This window comes from Trachypithecus francoisi, unplaced genomic scaffold, assembly GCF_009764315.1.
Source record: "Trachypithecus francoisi isolate TF-2019V2 unplaced genomic scaffold, Tfra_2.0 Lachesis_group3, whole genome shotgun sequence".
Lineage (NCBI taxonomy): Eukaryota > Metazoa > Chordata > Mammalia > Primates > Cercopithecidae > Trachypithecus > Trachypithecus francoisi.
The window spans coordinates 141,221,962-141,236,171 of record NW_022681468.1 but is presented as its reverse complement, the minus strand read 5'-3'; the positions used below and the strand labels follow the sequence as shown (position 1 = coordinate 141,236,171).

Below are 14,210 nucleotides of genomic sequence, written 5' to 3'. Positions count from 1 at the left end.
AAAGTATGTTTGAGACAACTTCAAATCTCCATATGTTCTCGATTAAAGTCAAGGCGGAATATCCTGAGATTGCCACAAAAGTACTGAAAAGCCTCCTTTCATTTTCAACATCCTATCTTTGTGAGGCAGGATTTTCTGCAGTAACAGCAACCAAAATGAGATTACAGAATCCACTGGACATAAGGAACACACCTTGGGTGTCACTGTCTCTCATCACCCCCAGATGGGACCATCTAGTTGCAGGTAAACAAGCTCAGGGCTCCCACTGATGCTACATTATGGTGAGTTGTATAATTCTACATAACTACATTGTTATAATAATAGAAATAAAGTGCGGAATAAACGAAATGTGCTTGAATCCTTAAGTATATACAGTCATATAATTCATAGAAGTATATACAACTTAAAAGCTGAGGCTTTTAAGTCGAAGACAGGTAAAACATGTTTTTAAAAAACACACAAAATAGTGTTTTGCTATGAATACATAATGATACATGTAAATGCAAATAAAAAGAATTTAAAGAATACACGCCGCATTGGTAATAGTGGAAAGATACCTACCCGGAGAAAAGAAATGGGACCAAGTATTTCTTCGCTATAACAAACAAACAAAAAAGTACAATATATATATTGTTTGTGAATTTAACTTTTTAAATGACAACACTAAAAGGACAGAATGGAATAGTTCTTAACATGCTGATCTGTGGTTATGGATGTTGTCTGGTTTGGAAACGTGCATGTAGAAGTCATCAGCACATAGATAAATTGCCCTGGGGAGGAGGAAGAAGGGAGGGGAGGAACACTAATGTTACGAAGGCCATGTAAAGTTATTTTCCAGTTTGCTGCATCACAAGCAGCAGCAGGGTTAAGTAACACAGAAACTGTTACGCTCTTGCCTACAGGGTCCCTAGATACGAAGTTCGAATCGATGGAAACGTAGCTCAAAAAGCGACGCCCACACCCCGGGAAAAACATTGAGCTACTCCAACCACAGTGGCGCGCCAAGCAGGAGGCGGTACCTGAGGACCACGCCTGCGCGCGGGGTTACGCAAGCGCGCAGCCTTTGCGCACGCGCACAAACGCACGGCCGCGCAGCGTCTATCTTGCTGGAAGCTTTTTCCGAGAGGTTGAGCGGTTTGCATAATGTCGGAAATGGCCGAGTTGTCCGAGCTATATGAAGAGAGCAGTGACCTGCAAATGGATGTGATGCCTGGCGAGGGTGACCTACCGCAGATGGAGGTAGGCAGCGGGAGCCGGGAGCTATCCCTGCGTCCCTCCCGCAACGGGGCCCCGCCACTGCTCGAGGAGGAAGGCCCAATGGAGGAGGAGGAGGCCCAGCCAATGGCGGCGCCAGAGGGGAAACGGAGCCTTGCTAACGGGCCCAACGCTGGGGAGCAGCCAGGCCAGGTGGCGGGCGCAGACTTCGAGAGCGAGGACGAGGGCGAGGAATTTGATGACTGGGAGGACGACTACGACTATCCCGAAGAGGAGCAGCTTAGTGGTGCCGGCTACAGAGTATCAGCCGCTCTTGAAGAAGCCGACAAGATGTTTCTGAGAACAAGAGAAGCAGCCCTGGATGGCGGGTTTCAGATGCATTATGAGAAGACCCCGTTTGATCAGTTAGCTTTTATCGAAGAGCTTTTTTCACTGATGGTTGTCAATCGTCTGACCGAAGAACTCGGCTGTGATGAGATTATTGATAGAGAGTAGTTACATGCTGTTAAAAGAGGAGGAAACTACTTGAGGAGGGACCCAACTTTCCGCTATCTTTTGGGTTCATTCCAAATAGTTTTGTGCCATGGAAAAACTTGACCTTCAAAAAAATTTGTTTTTCAGAATAGAAGACAATAGGACAGTGACTGCACAGTTGTGAAAAAGGAGGAGAATCATTAAAGAAAAAGAAAAAAAGATTTTAAGACCGTTGAAATCTCTTATCAAGAATGTCCTAAAACACCTATGGCTTTGACTTTGTTATTGATCCAGATTATTTTCCTTGCATTGGGGAAAATAGCTTTCATATTTGTTTGCTGTAAAGATGGTTTTGCAAGAATAAGTCATGACCAAGACAAACTGCCAATACAAGAGCCCACTGATATTAATTATATAATGAGAAAAAATGTATCCAACTAGGACACATATCTTTTGAGTTATTTGGACTGAAAGTTTAAGAAAACTTGGGATATTCTATATTGTGATCTAGTCAAGCCATAGTTATCAAAGGCTAAATTTTCAGTGTAAGATAAATGGAGTATTCTTCATTATTCCAAAAGGATGAGTAAACTCAAAGATGTATCACGTGTGCTCTGTATCTTAAGATGTGTTTCCAAGAGCGTCTGAAATTTTGTTTGTACATGTATCTTGATCATTTATAAAGCCACTGTGATCTATAAATCAAGAAAATTCATTGTCATAACCATTTTTAAAAGTAAAAATTAAGACATCTTCAATTAAAAACTTTGAAATCTAGACACTAAATGTGTGTGAATGTACAAAGAAACCATTGCTCACGCTGTTATATACTAGAGAAATTTTTTTTTGCTTGCTGTTTTAACTTGACAGGTGAAATACTTTAGTTGAACTTCATATTGTAAGAACTGTTAATAAAAAGTTGTCAAGTAAAAAGCCCTATATCTAAAAAAACTTTATGAACAGTTATTCTATCAACTTTTAAAGGTTTTAAACCTACCCAGAAATTACCTTGGTATCTGAAGTTTCCCTCTGTCTCCTCCTCTAATTAAGCTTGTTATTTGTTATGCACCAGCATTGGAGATAATAAAATTTCTTGTTCTGTGTATTTTGTTTGGCTAATAATATTGCATACATACTTTATACTACCTTTTATTGTATGTGTTAACCAGTATTAAGGGAAAATAATCCAGCTTCAGCTATCTAATTCACAAATTAATTTCTGGAAATTAAACTTTGTAAATTACGTTTTTGCCCTACAAGAATTTGCTGGTCTAGGAAAACCTGCCCTATCAATGAGTAGGTTGCCCTGGTTACCTTACTACGATGCTGAGGTTCTAGGAGAGTAATGATTACATCAGAAGGCTATGTTCAGCAAAATGAGTATATCAGCAGGTTTTATCATGATCAGTAAAAAGTTTCCAGATGCTTCTGCTCCATTATAGCCGTAAAGAACAAATATCCAATGCAACAGGATAATTCAGAGCCTTATTTATTTTATGGTCATCCTGTCTTTTGGGGAGAGAGATCTGTAAAAGGTAGGACTGTGACAAGGATGATCAGAATTGTTCAGACACTAGCTGGGTTGGGAGGGAGAGATGGTGGAAGTAAAGTGTTGGTGCTTAGACTTCTTCATCCTACCACGTCCACTGCTATCTCAATTAGCCTGTAGCTACGGTCAGATGAGTGTGGATAGGTAATTAATTGCATGCGTCATGTAAATTAGTGTGGATGGGGGTATGCTAGTGCACAATAAACTGGCTGGTTGTATTTACCTCCAGATGTTTATCTTTACTAGGAAAGATAAACTCTTGGAAAAAAAAAATCTGAGGTCCACAAACCAGAAGGTTGTGATTCTGTTTCTCTCTAGAACTAAGTAGGGCACAAGAGTTGGGGGTGGGAAACACACCCTGTTGCATCTGAAGGCCCATCTTGGGGAGAAAAACCTGGGCTCTGCAATTCGCTGGGTTGTTTTTCAGTCTTAAAAATAGGCAGTAAGCTGAGAGACAATGAAAATTGTAAATACTTAATTGTATTTATTGAGGATAGAAAATTAACATTTTAACACCCCATTTAGGGGTGTAAAATCATTTGTATTTCCTTTACGTGCAGTTACCACAGACAAACCAGACTACTTGGTTAAAATTTGGGTTCTACTATTTGTTAGCTCAGTAACTGGGAAATTAATCTCTCGGGCTTGGGTCCTAAACTGAAAATAGGGAGAATTGGATGTACCTTACAAATTTTGAGGACTAAATGAAGATGTGTGAGAGAGTGTGTGTGTGTGTGTGTGTGTGTGTGTGTGTGTGTATCTTCATTTAAGGGAACTAGAGAAAGGAGTTCTGGGGATAGGGGATTTAAAGAAGCTTTTGAGTACATAGTGTGATTAGGGAGAGTTTTGCAAATTTATCCGTATGTATTATAAATGTTCACTTAGATCAGATATCCCATGTTGGCTGTCTTCAGACCACAGATCTATTTTGTTTGGTTCATGCTTATAATTTTAAGAGACCAACATCTCAGTACAGAGATAGCAGCTAAAAATCTAGATTCTTACCTTTTTATTATTTTTTTAAAGTAAAAGATCTGGGAGCCTTTGACCTATAGACCTATGTAGCCAAAAAACAGACAAAAAAGCAAAAAAAGAAACAAAAAAAAACCCATCTGATTCACCTTTAGACAAGGAAGGTATTCTGTTTGCCAAGTGTCAGTGTTATCTCCCCAACATAGAGGCCAGGTAGCACTTGATATTTATCACTGGACTTGCACCATTGTTTTTTCTTGTGCTTGCACAGCTTGCGTTACCTACTTGGCCTCTAAATATCTCAAGTTGCCTCTCCTTGTGGAGACTAAAGGATGTCTCAGTTTTTGCCTGTTTTACCTTAACTCTATTACCCTTCTGAATTCAGTACCTGTTAGAGTTGTAGAAATCAGTAAGGAATTAGTGGGAGTGTGAGCTACTGAGACTCTGACATTTTTGCTTGAGGCCCTAAAATACTATATTAAAGTATGTCAATAAAGTCTGTTGCTTGAATTTTGAAACAAGGAAATACCTATAACTTACCCTTGCGAAAGTTTATTTTCCCATCCTGATATATGGTAATATTTAAAAATTGCAAGCATTGCATGTTTAATATTTTCTGCCTCTGGAGGTTTGTAAAATATTTTCTGGGAATGAATGGTTATATTCTTGATGTTCTCAGTGACCAAAGATAAATGTGAACTATCTGTTCCACAAATGCTATCATCTATGAATACATCCATAAACTTGAACCTTTGTTTTTAGTCCAAAGTATATCTTAGAAATTAAGTGGGTATGGGGAAAGCATTAGTATTTCTTTGTATTTATTTTAGAACTTCCAGTGGTAGCGTTAAGGATTTAATTAATCCTTTTCTTGTGCTATATCCACAAGGTCTCTAATCTTTGCTGCATTCATTTCTTAAACATTTTAGTTGCCTTTCTCACAGGACATAAAGTTTCTTGAGTTTAGGCCTCTACAGTGGCACATCTCTCCTACCTCCCAGCTATTTCCCCTAGGCCTGCAGAAAAGCTCAAAATAGTTATTAAAAATCAGCCCTCAGGTCTGAGATAAATGAGATCTTAACTTTGGTCCCCACTCCAGCAGTGGGCTGAATACAACACCGTTCCATGGCACCAGTGCAGAAAAGATGTGGATTACTTTAAAAAGCACATCATATTACTACAGTTACTGGTAATGAAAATCAGCCGTTATCCTCACCTCTGTTTTGCCTGAAAGGTTATGGATGGGTAGTAATAGTTTGCCCTAAAGAAGGGTACTGAAGGGGAAAGAGAGGCTGAGAATAAACTCTGCCCCACCACATACACCACAATCCCATTCTTCATAAATTCCTCATTCATTTCAGGAACCCCACAGAAAGGGCCAACTTAAAAAATGATCATTAGATTCTACCCAAAAGGCTGTCATTATGATGGCTTCAGCTTTGCCCACTCTTCCTCCCTTACAAAACTCCGAGATAATCAGAGGGCTGCTCTACTTAGTGAGATCTCATAACTAACAGCATTGAGCTTTCGTGGTACCATCCATGTGAATGAAAACTAAAAATAAATTTTGCATCTACATATGTACTGAAGTCGAAATGTGAGAATGACTGAATGAATGTTTTACCACTCCTATGTGTCGTATCTTCCAAGCGCAGCCCAAAATGTTATGCTCTCATTATACCAATGGCATCACCACTCTTGGAAGATCAATCAGGACCCAAGTAGACAAGAATTTACTTGTAACTGTTTCATATTAGCACTTTTCCTCTAAGGTGTTGTATACTACTGCTTAAACAGTGTATTTTTTTCTGTTTTTTAATTTAGAAAATAAAATAGCCCTCAAAACCTGTACTTATATGTACTGATAATTTTATAATCTTATAATATGTTCTTCCTGTTAAGTACTGAGTATATGAAAAGGTCTCTGAGAATATTTGAGTAAATAATAATAGGTATTATGTGACTGGCACATGCTATATAATTTACATCTATTATCTCATTGAATCCTCTAAACAGACCTATGAGACACTTAAAATCCATCCTCTCAGAAACCTTATAAGTAAGTACCATAATCCTCATTTCACTGATGAAGAAAACTGAAGCCCAGAGTAGTAGAGTCACTTGCCAGTAAGTGGCAAAACCAGCATTTCAACTCATATGTAACCTCAGAGCTTTTAGCATGTTATTATTATTAAGTACACATTAAACCTTGATCAACAGCACTCCACACAATAAAACCTTAACTGTAAAGAAACTTGGATCACAACATATTAGACAAAGAGGAAAATCAGATCCTAATACACATACATAACCTGATAGAAGGAATTTAGTTTAAAAAATTAAAAGCAAGCCAAACAAAATGTCCTTGTTAAGGTACATATTTAGCCCATTGCCTACGTATCTTCTACATTTGCTTCAGCAATGCTGTTCTTTGAGAAATGAGGTTCACAATGAAAACTTAGGCACACCACAGTATCATAAATTATTAAGGAAGAAAACATTATCTTTTATACAATAACATTTTAGAAAGCTTCTCAACCACAAGAATTGGAGGAAAATATTTTCTGCTTAAATTTCAGTTTGCTAGAACACTAACCCCAACATCACCTTTCCCCTTTGTCCCTCATCTGCACCCTGGCCCAACACACAGTCTGTCAGTTGTGATAATAGAATTGCTATCCATTTGGGGAGGGTTGGTGGAGACATCAATGATCAATTTAAGGATATGAGTTGCTAAATGATATTTTCTATGTTCTTTGCACCTTAGTTCTTCATTCAAAGCCAGTTAGGTAGGGGCACGTATGTAGGTGGTTACATGCCCCAGCGATGGGTTAGTAATGCTGTTGTTCTAATGATTGTTATGCATAAATCTTCAACAGATTTTTCCCTTGTGCTGTATTAAGTTGTAGGCATACTCTGTGTAAAACTTTATTCTTTTCATTATCCCCAGGCTTCTCTGGAAAAATAGATATGTTAAACTATAAATGACATTTGTGATCTTACCTGTTGGTTGTCAAGATTCATCAGTGTGAGACTGCATGTTGAGATGGTCAGTTTTATATTCATTCCTGAAAACTGAAGATTACTTTTGCCAAGAACTGTTGATAGGAACTTAACTGGAGGCTTTAAAAATTAAAGAAGAAAAACAAAACACTGTTAGGAATTTTGTCACAGAAAGAATGTTAATGTTTTTTAAATGTTAAAAATGAGTCAAAGTCCAAACTCTTCCTTTCTGTTTTACCTTATATAAATCAAATGAAAGGGAATGATTTTTATTAAATAAACATTTTTTTTGAAATTAGAATGCAGCAAATTCTTTATTAAGTAGTGAAATTTAGGACCTCAGAACTTTCTCATAATTTCTCTCCTCCCCAGGTGCTGGGATTGGACTCCTGCTTGAATGTAAACAAATTCCTGTGAGAGTTTAGACCAGCTGAACTCTTGAGTCCTTTTCAATACTGCAAATCTAAAAAAAGAAAAATTTGACAATCCACTGAATCTAAAGCCACAGAAGGCATTGATGAACTCTCCAATTACACAACTGCTTCCTTCTCCGAAGCCATCCCTGTTCCTCCCTCATCTTTCCCTTGCCAGAGTTAAAAAGTCCTCTCTACTAGTCTAATTGTTACCTTCAGATAATCATGATGCCTGAAATTCTAACATTGGGCACTCTTTTAGGTTAAATCGTTGTTTTCAGAAGGTCCTAATTGTTAAAATGAACAAATATTACTAGGAAGGGGTTAGCCCATTCCACATTAACTTATTAATAAAGATGATTTACCAGAAATTACTAATAGAGATTTCGAAGAAGATCCTGAGGAAAGGGACATTTTTTTTTGTTTGTTTTATTTTTGTTTGTTTGTTTTTTGAGATGGATTCTCGTTCCTTTGCCCAGGCTGGAGTGCAGTGGCGTGATCTGGAAAGGGACATGTTTTGATAAAAGTCAAAATTCTGAACCAGGCATTTCTCAAGAAGAGGAGGTGTGGGGGTTTGGTGAAGAATCATGAGAGTAGGGGGTAACCAGGAATTATAAAGAAAAGCACTGGGGTCATGTGTCCACAAAGACGTACCAGCAGGGGGTCAAGAGGGTGGGCTGGCAGATTTCCTCAGGCAGAAATGCCACTTACCAACTGATGACCTTGGACAAATAACCTTTCTTTTTTTTTTTTTTTTTTTTTTTTTTTTTTTTTTTTTTTTGAGACGGAGTCTTGCTCTGTCGCCCGGGCTGGAGTGCAGTGGCCGGATCTCAGCTCACTGCAAGCGCCGCCTCCCGGGTTTACGCCATTCTCCTGCCTCAGCCTCCGGAGTAGCTGGGACTACAGGCGCCCGCCACCTTGCCTGGCTAGTTTTTTGTATTTTTAGTAGAGACGGTGTTTCACCGTGTTAGCCAGGATGGTCTCGATCTCCTGACCTCGTGATCCGCCCGTCTCGGCCTCCCAAAGTGCTGGGATTACAGGCTTGAGCCACCGCGCCCGGCCGACAAATAACCTTTCTAAGCCTCAATTTCCTTTTATATACAAAGTGGGGGAAAAAACAGTAGCCACATCATAAGGGCTGTTGTGAAGATTAAATAATAACTGGAGAACATTTAGCACAGTCTTTGGCTGGGTACATGAGAGCTGTTATTATTATTATTACTTATTTTTTTAATTTTTTATTTTTTTATTTTTATTATTATACTTTAAGTTCTAGGGTACATGTGCATAACGTGCAGGTTTGTTACATATGTATACTTGTGCCATGTTGGTGTGCTGCACCCATCAACTTGTCAGCACCCATCAATTCGTCATTTATATCAGGTATAACTCCCAATGCAATCCCTCCCCCCACCCCCTCCCCATGATAGGCCCCGGTGTGTGATGTTCCCCTTCCTGTGTACACATGTTCTCATTGTTCAGTTCCTACCTATGAACGAGAACATGTGGTGTTTGGTTTTCTGTTCTTGTGATAGTTTGCTAAGAATGATGGTTTCCAGCTGCATCCATGTCCCTACAAAGGATGCAAACTCATCCTTTTTGATGGCTGCATAGTATTCCATGGTGTATATGTGCCACATTTTCTTAATCCAGTCTGTCACTGATGGACATTTGGGTTGATTCCAAGTCTTTGCTATTGTGAATAGTGCCGCAATAAACATACGTGTGCATGTGTCTTTATAGCAGCATGATTTATAATCCTTTGGGTATATACCCAGTAGTGGGATGGCTGGGTCGTATGGTACATCTAGTTCTAGATCCTTGAGAAATTGCCATACTCTTTTCTATAATGGTTGAACTAGTTTACAATCCCACCAACAGTGTAAAAGTGTTCCTATTTCTCCACATCCTCTCCAGCACCTGTTGTTTCCTGACTTTTTAATGATTGCCATTCTAACTGGTGTGAGATGGTATCTCATTGTGGTTTTGATTTGCATTTCTCTGATGGCCAGTGATGATGAGCATTTTTTCATGTGTCTGTTGGCTGTATGAATGTCTTCTTTTGAGAAATGTCTGTTCATATCCTTTGCCCACTTTTTGATGGGGTTGTTTTTTTCTTGTAAATTTGTTTGAGTTCTTTGTAGATTCTGGATATCAGCCCTTTGTCAGATGAGTAGATTGCAAAAATTTTCTCCCATTCTGCAGGTTGCCTGTTCACTCTGATGGTAGTTTCTTTTGCTGTGCAGAAGCTCTTTAGTTTAATGAGATCCCATTTGTCAATTTTGGCTTTTGTTGCCATTGCTTTTGGTGTTTTAGACATGAAGTCCTTGCCCATGCCTATGTCCTGAATGGTACTACCTAGGTTTTCTTCTAGGGTTTTTATGGTTTTAGGTCTAACATGTAAGTCTCTAATCCATCTTGAATTAATTTTCGTATAAGGAGTAAGGAAAGGATCCAGTTTCAGCTTTCTACTTATGGCTAGCTAATTTTCCCAGCACCATTTATTGAATAGGGAATCCTTTCCCCATTTCTTGTTTCTCTCAGGTTTGTCAAAGATCAGATGGCTATAGATGTGTGGTATTATTTCTGAGGGCTCTGTTCTGTTCCATTGGTCTATATCTCTGTTTTGGTACCAGTACCATGCTGTTTTGGTTACTGTAGCCTTGTAGTATAGTTTGAAGTCAGGTAGCGTGATGCCTCCAGCTTTGTTCTTTTGACTTAGGATTGTCTTGGCAATGCGGGCTCTTTTTTGGTTCCATATGAACTTTAAAGCCGTTTTTTCCAATTTTGTGAAGAAACTCATTGGTAGCTTGATGGGGATGACATTGAATCTATAAATAACCTTGGGCAGTATGGCCATTTTCACGATATTGATTCTTCCTATCCATGAGCATCATATGTTCTTCCGTTTGTTTGTGTCCTCTTTTATTTCACTGAGCAGTGGTTTGTAGTTCTCCTTGAAGAGGTCCTTTACATCCCTTGTAAGTTGGATTCCTAGGTATTTTATTCTCTTTGAAGCAATTGTGAATGGAAGTTCATTCATGATTTGGCTCTCTGTTTGTCTGTTACTGGTGTATAAGAATGCTTGTGATTTTTGCACATTAATTTTGTATCCTGAGACTTTGCTGAAGTTGCTTATCAGCTTAAGGAGATTTTTGGCTGAGACAATGGGGTTTTCTAAATATACAATCATGGCATCTGCAAACAGGGACAATTTGACTTCTTCTTTTCCTAACTGAATACCCTTGATTTCTTTCTCTTGCCTGATTGCCCTAGCCAGAACTTCCAACACTATGTTGAATAGGACCAGTGAGAGAGGGCATCCCTGTCTTGTGCCAGTTTTCAAAGGGAATTTTTCCAGTTTTTGCCCATTCAGTATGATATTGGCTGTGGGTTTGTCATAAATAGCTCTTATTATTTTGAGGTACGTTCCATCAATACCGAATTTATTGAGCGTTTTTAGCATGAAGGGCTGTTGAATTTTGTCAAAAGCCTTTTCTGCGTCTATTGAGATAATCATGTGGTTCTTGTCTTTGGTTCTGTTTATATGCTGGATTACGTTTATTGATTTGCTAATGTTGAACCAGCCTTGCATCCCAGGGATGAAGCCCACTTGATCATAGTGGATAAGCTTTTTGATGTGCTGCTGAATCCAGTTTGCCAGTATTTTATTGAGGATTTTTGCATCGATGTTCATCAGGGATATTGGTCTAAAATTCTCTTTTTTTGTTGTGGCTCTGCCAGGCTTTGGTATCAGGATGATGTTGGCCTCATAAAATGAGTTAGGGAGGATTCCCTCTTTTTCTATTGATTGGAATAGTTTCAGAAGGAATGGTACCCGCTCCTCCTTGTACCTCTGGTAGAATTCAGCTGTGAATCCATCTGGTCCTGGACTTTTTTTGGTTGGTAGGCTATTAATTATTGCCTCAATTTCAGAGCCTGCTATTGGTCTATTCAGGGATTCAACTTCTTCCTGGTTTAGTCTTGGGAGAGTGTAAGTGTCCAGGAAATTATCCATTTCTTCTAGATTTTCTAGTTGATTTGCATAGAGGTGTTTATAGTATTCTCTGATGGTTGTTTGTATTTCTGTGGGGTCGGTGGTGATATCCCCTTTATCATTTTTTATTGCATCTATTTGATTCTTCTCTCTTTCTTCTTTATTAGTCTTGCTAGCGGTCTGTCAATTTTGTTGATCTTTTCAAAAAACCAACTCCTGGATTCATTGATTTTTTGGAGGGTTTTTTGTGTCTCTATCTCCTTCAGTTCTGCTCTGATCTTAGTTATTTCTTGCCTTCTGCTAGCTTTTGACTGTGTTTGTTCTTGCCTCTCTAGTTCTTTTAATTGTGATGTTAGAGTGTCAATTTTAGATTTTTCCAGCTTTCTCTTGTGGGCATTTAGTGGTATAAATTTCCCTCTACACACTGCTTTAAATGTGTCCCAGAGATTCTGGTATGTTGTATCTTTGTTCTCATTGGTTTCAAAGAACATCTTTATTTCTGCCTTCATTTCGTTATGTACCCAGTAGTCATTCAGGAGCAGGTTGTTCAGTTTCCATGTAGTTGAGCGGTTTTGATTGAGTTTCTTAGTCCTGAGTTCTAGTTTGATTGCACTGTGGTCTGAGAGACAGTTTGTTATAATTTCTATTATTTTACATTTGCTGAGGAGTGCTTTACTTCCAATTATGTGATCAATTTTGGAATAAGTGTGATGTGGTGCTGAGAAGACTGTGTATTCTATTGATTTGGGGTGGAGAGTTCTACAGATGTCTATTAGGTCCGCTTGGTGCAGAGATGAGTTCAATTCCTGGATATCCTTGTTAACTTTCTGTCTCGTTGATCTGTCTAATGTTGACAGTGGGGTGTTGAAGTCTCCCATTATTATTGTATGGGAGTCTAAGTCTCTTTGTAAGTTTCTGAGGACTTGCTTTATGAATCTGGGTGCTCCTGTATTGGGTGCATATATATTTAGGATAGTTAGCTCTTCCTGTTGAATTGATCCCTTTACCATTATTTAATGGCCTTCTTTGTCTCTTGATCTTTGATGGTTTAAAGTCTGTTTTATCAGAGACTAGTATTGCAACCCCTACTTTTTTTTGTTCTCCATTTGCTTAGTAGATCTTCCTCCATCCCTTTATTTTGAGCCTATGTATGTCTCTGCATGTGAGATGGGTCTCCTGAATACAGCAGACTGATGGGTCTTGACTCTTTATCCAGTTTGCCAGTCTGTGTCTTTTCATTGGAGCATTTAGTCCATTTACATTTAAGGTTAATATTGTTATGTGTGACCTTGATCCTGCCATTATGATATTAACTGGTTATTTTGCTCGTTAGTTGATGTAGTTTCTTCCTAGCCTCGATGGTCTTTACATTTTGGCATGTTTTTGCAATGGCTGGTACCGGTTGTTCCTTTCCATGTTTAGGGCTTCCTTCAGGGTCTCTTGTAAGGCAGGCCTGGTGGTGACAAAATCTCTAAGCATTTGTTTATCTGTAAAGGATTTTATTTCTCCTTCACTTATGAAACTTAGTTTGGCTGGATATGAAATTCTGGGTTTAAAATTCTTTTCTTTAAGAATGTTGAATATTGGCCCCCACTCTCTTCTGGCTTGTAGAGTTTCTGCCGAGAGATCTGCTGTTAGTCTGATGGGCTTCCCTTTGTGGGTAACCCGACCTTTCTCTCTGGCTGCCCTTAAGATTTTTTCCTTCATTTCAACTTTGGTGAATCTGGCAATTATGTGTCTTGCAGTTGCTCTTCTCGAGGAGTATCTTTGTGGCGTTCTCTGTATTTCCTGAATTTGAATGTTGGCCTGCCCTACTAGGTTGGGGAAGTTCTCCTGGATGATATCCTGAAGAGTGTTTTCCAGCTTGGTTCCATTTTCCCCCTCACTTTCAGGCACCCCAGTCAGACGTAGATTTGGTCTTTTTACATAATCCCATACTTCTTGCAGGCTTTGTTCATTTCTTTTTCTTCTTTTTTCTTTTGGTTTCTCTTCTCACTTCGTTTCATTCATTTGATCCTCAATCGCTGATACTCTTTCTTCCAGTTGATTGAGTCGGTCACTGAAGCTTGTACATTTGTCACGTATTTCTCGTGTCATGGTTTTTATCTCTGTCATTTCGTTTATGACCTTCTCTGCATTAATTATTCTAGCTGTCAATTCTTCCACTTTTTTTTCAAGATTTTTAGTTTCTTTGCACTGGGTACGTAATTCCTCCTTTAGCTCTGAGAAGTTTGATGGACTGAAGCCTTCTTCTCTCATCTCGTCAAAGTCATTCTCTGACCAGCTTTGATCCGTTGCTGGCGATGAGCTGCGCTCCTTTGCAGGGGGAGATGCGCTCTTATTTTTTGAATTTCCAGCTTTTCTGCACTGCTTTTTCCCCATCTTTGTGGTTTTATCTGCCTCTGGTCTTTGATGATGGTGACGTACTGATGGGGTTTTGGTATAGGTGTCCTTCCTGTTTGATAGTTTTCCTTCTAACAGTCAGGACCCTCAGCTGCAGGTCTGTTGGAGATTGCTTGAGGTCCACTCCAGACCCTGTTTGCCTGGGTATCAGCAGCAGAGGTTGCAGAAGATAGAATATTGCTGA

At 39.0% G+C, this 14,210-nt stretch overlaps 2 protein-coding genes across 2 annotated transcripts in view; one reads left to right on the top strand and one right to left on the bottom strand.

The window, feature by feature from the left end:
- SHC4 (SHC adaptor protein 4) overlaps positions 1-14,210 on the bottom strand; it is a 149,131-nt gene that overhangs the window by 54,854 nt on the left and 80,067 nt on the right. The window contains exon 4 of the mRNA XM_033190186.1: positions 7,214-7,333. Within this exon, the coding sequence (XP_033046077.1) occupies positions 7,214-7,333 (120 nt within the window). The remainder of the gene's footprint in view (positions 1-7,213; positions 7,334-14,210) is intronic.
- On the top strand, positions 868-2,794 carry EID1 (EP300 interacting inhibitor of differentiation 1). Its single transcript, XM_033190187.1, has one exon. The coding sequence runs from the start codon at positions 1,144-1,146 to the stop codon at positions 1,708-1,710; it is 567 nt and encodes a 188-aa protein (XP_033046078.1). The 5' UTR covers positions 868-1,143; the 3' UTR covers positions 1,711-2,794.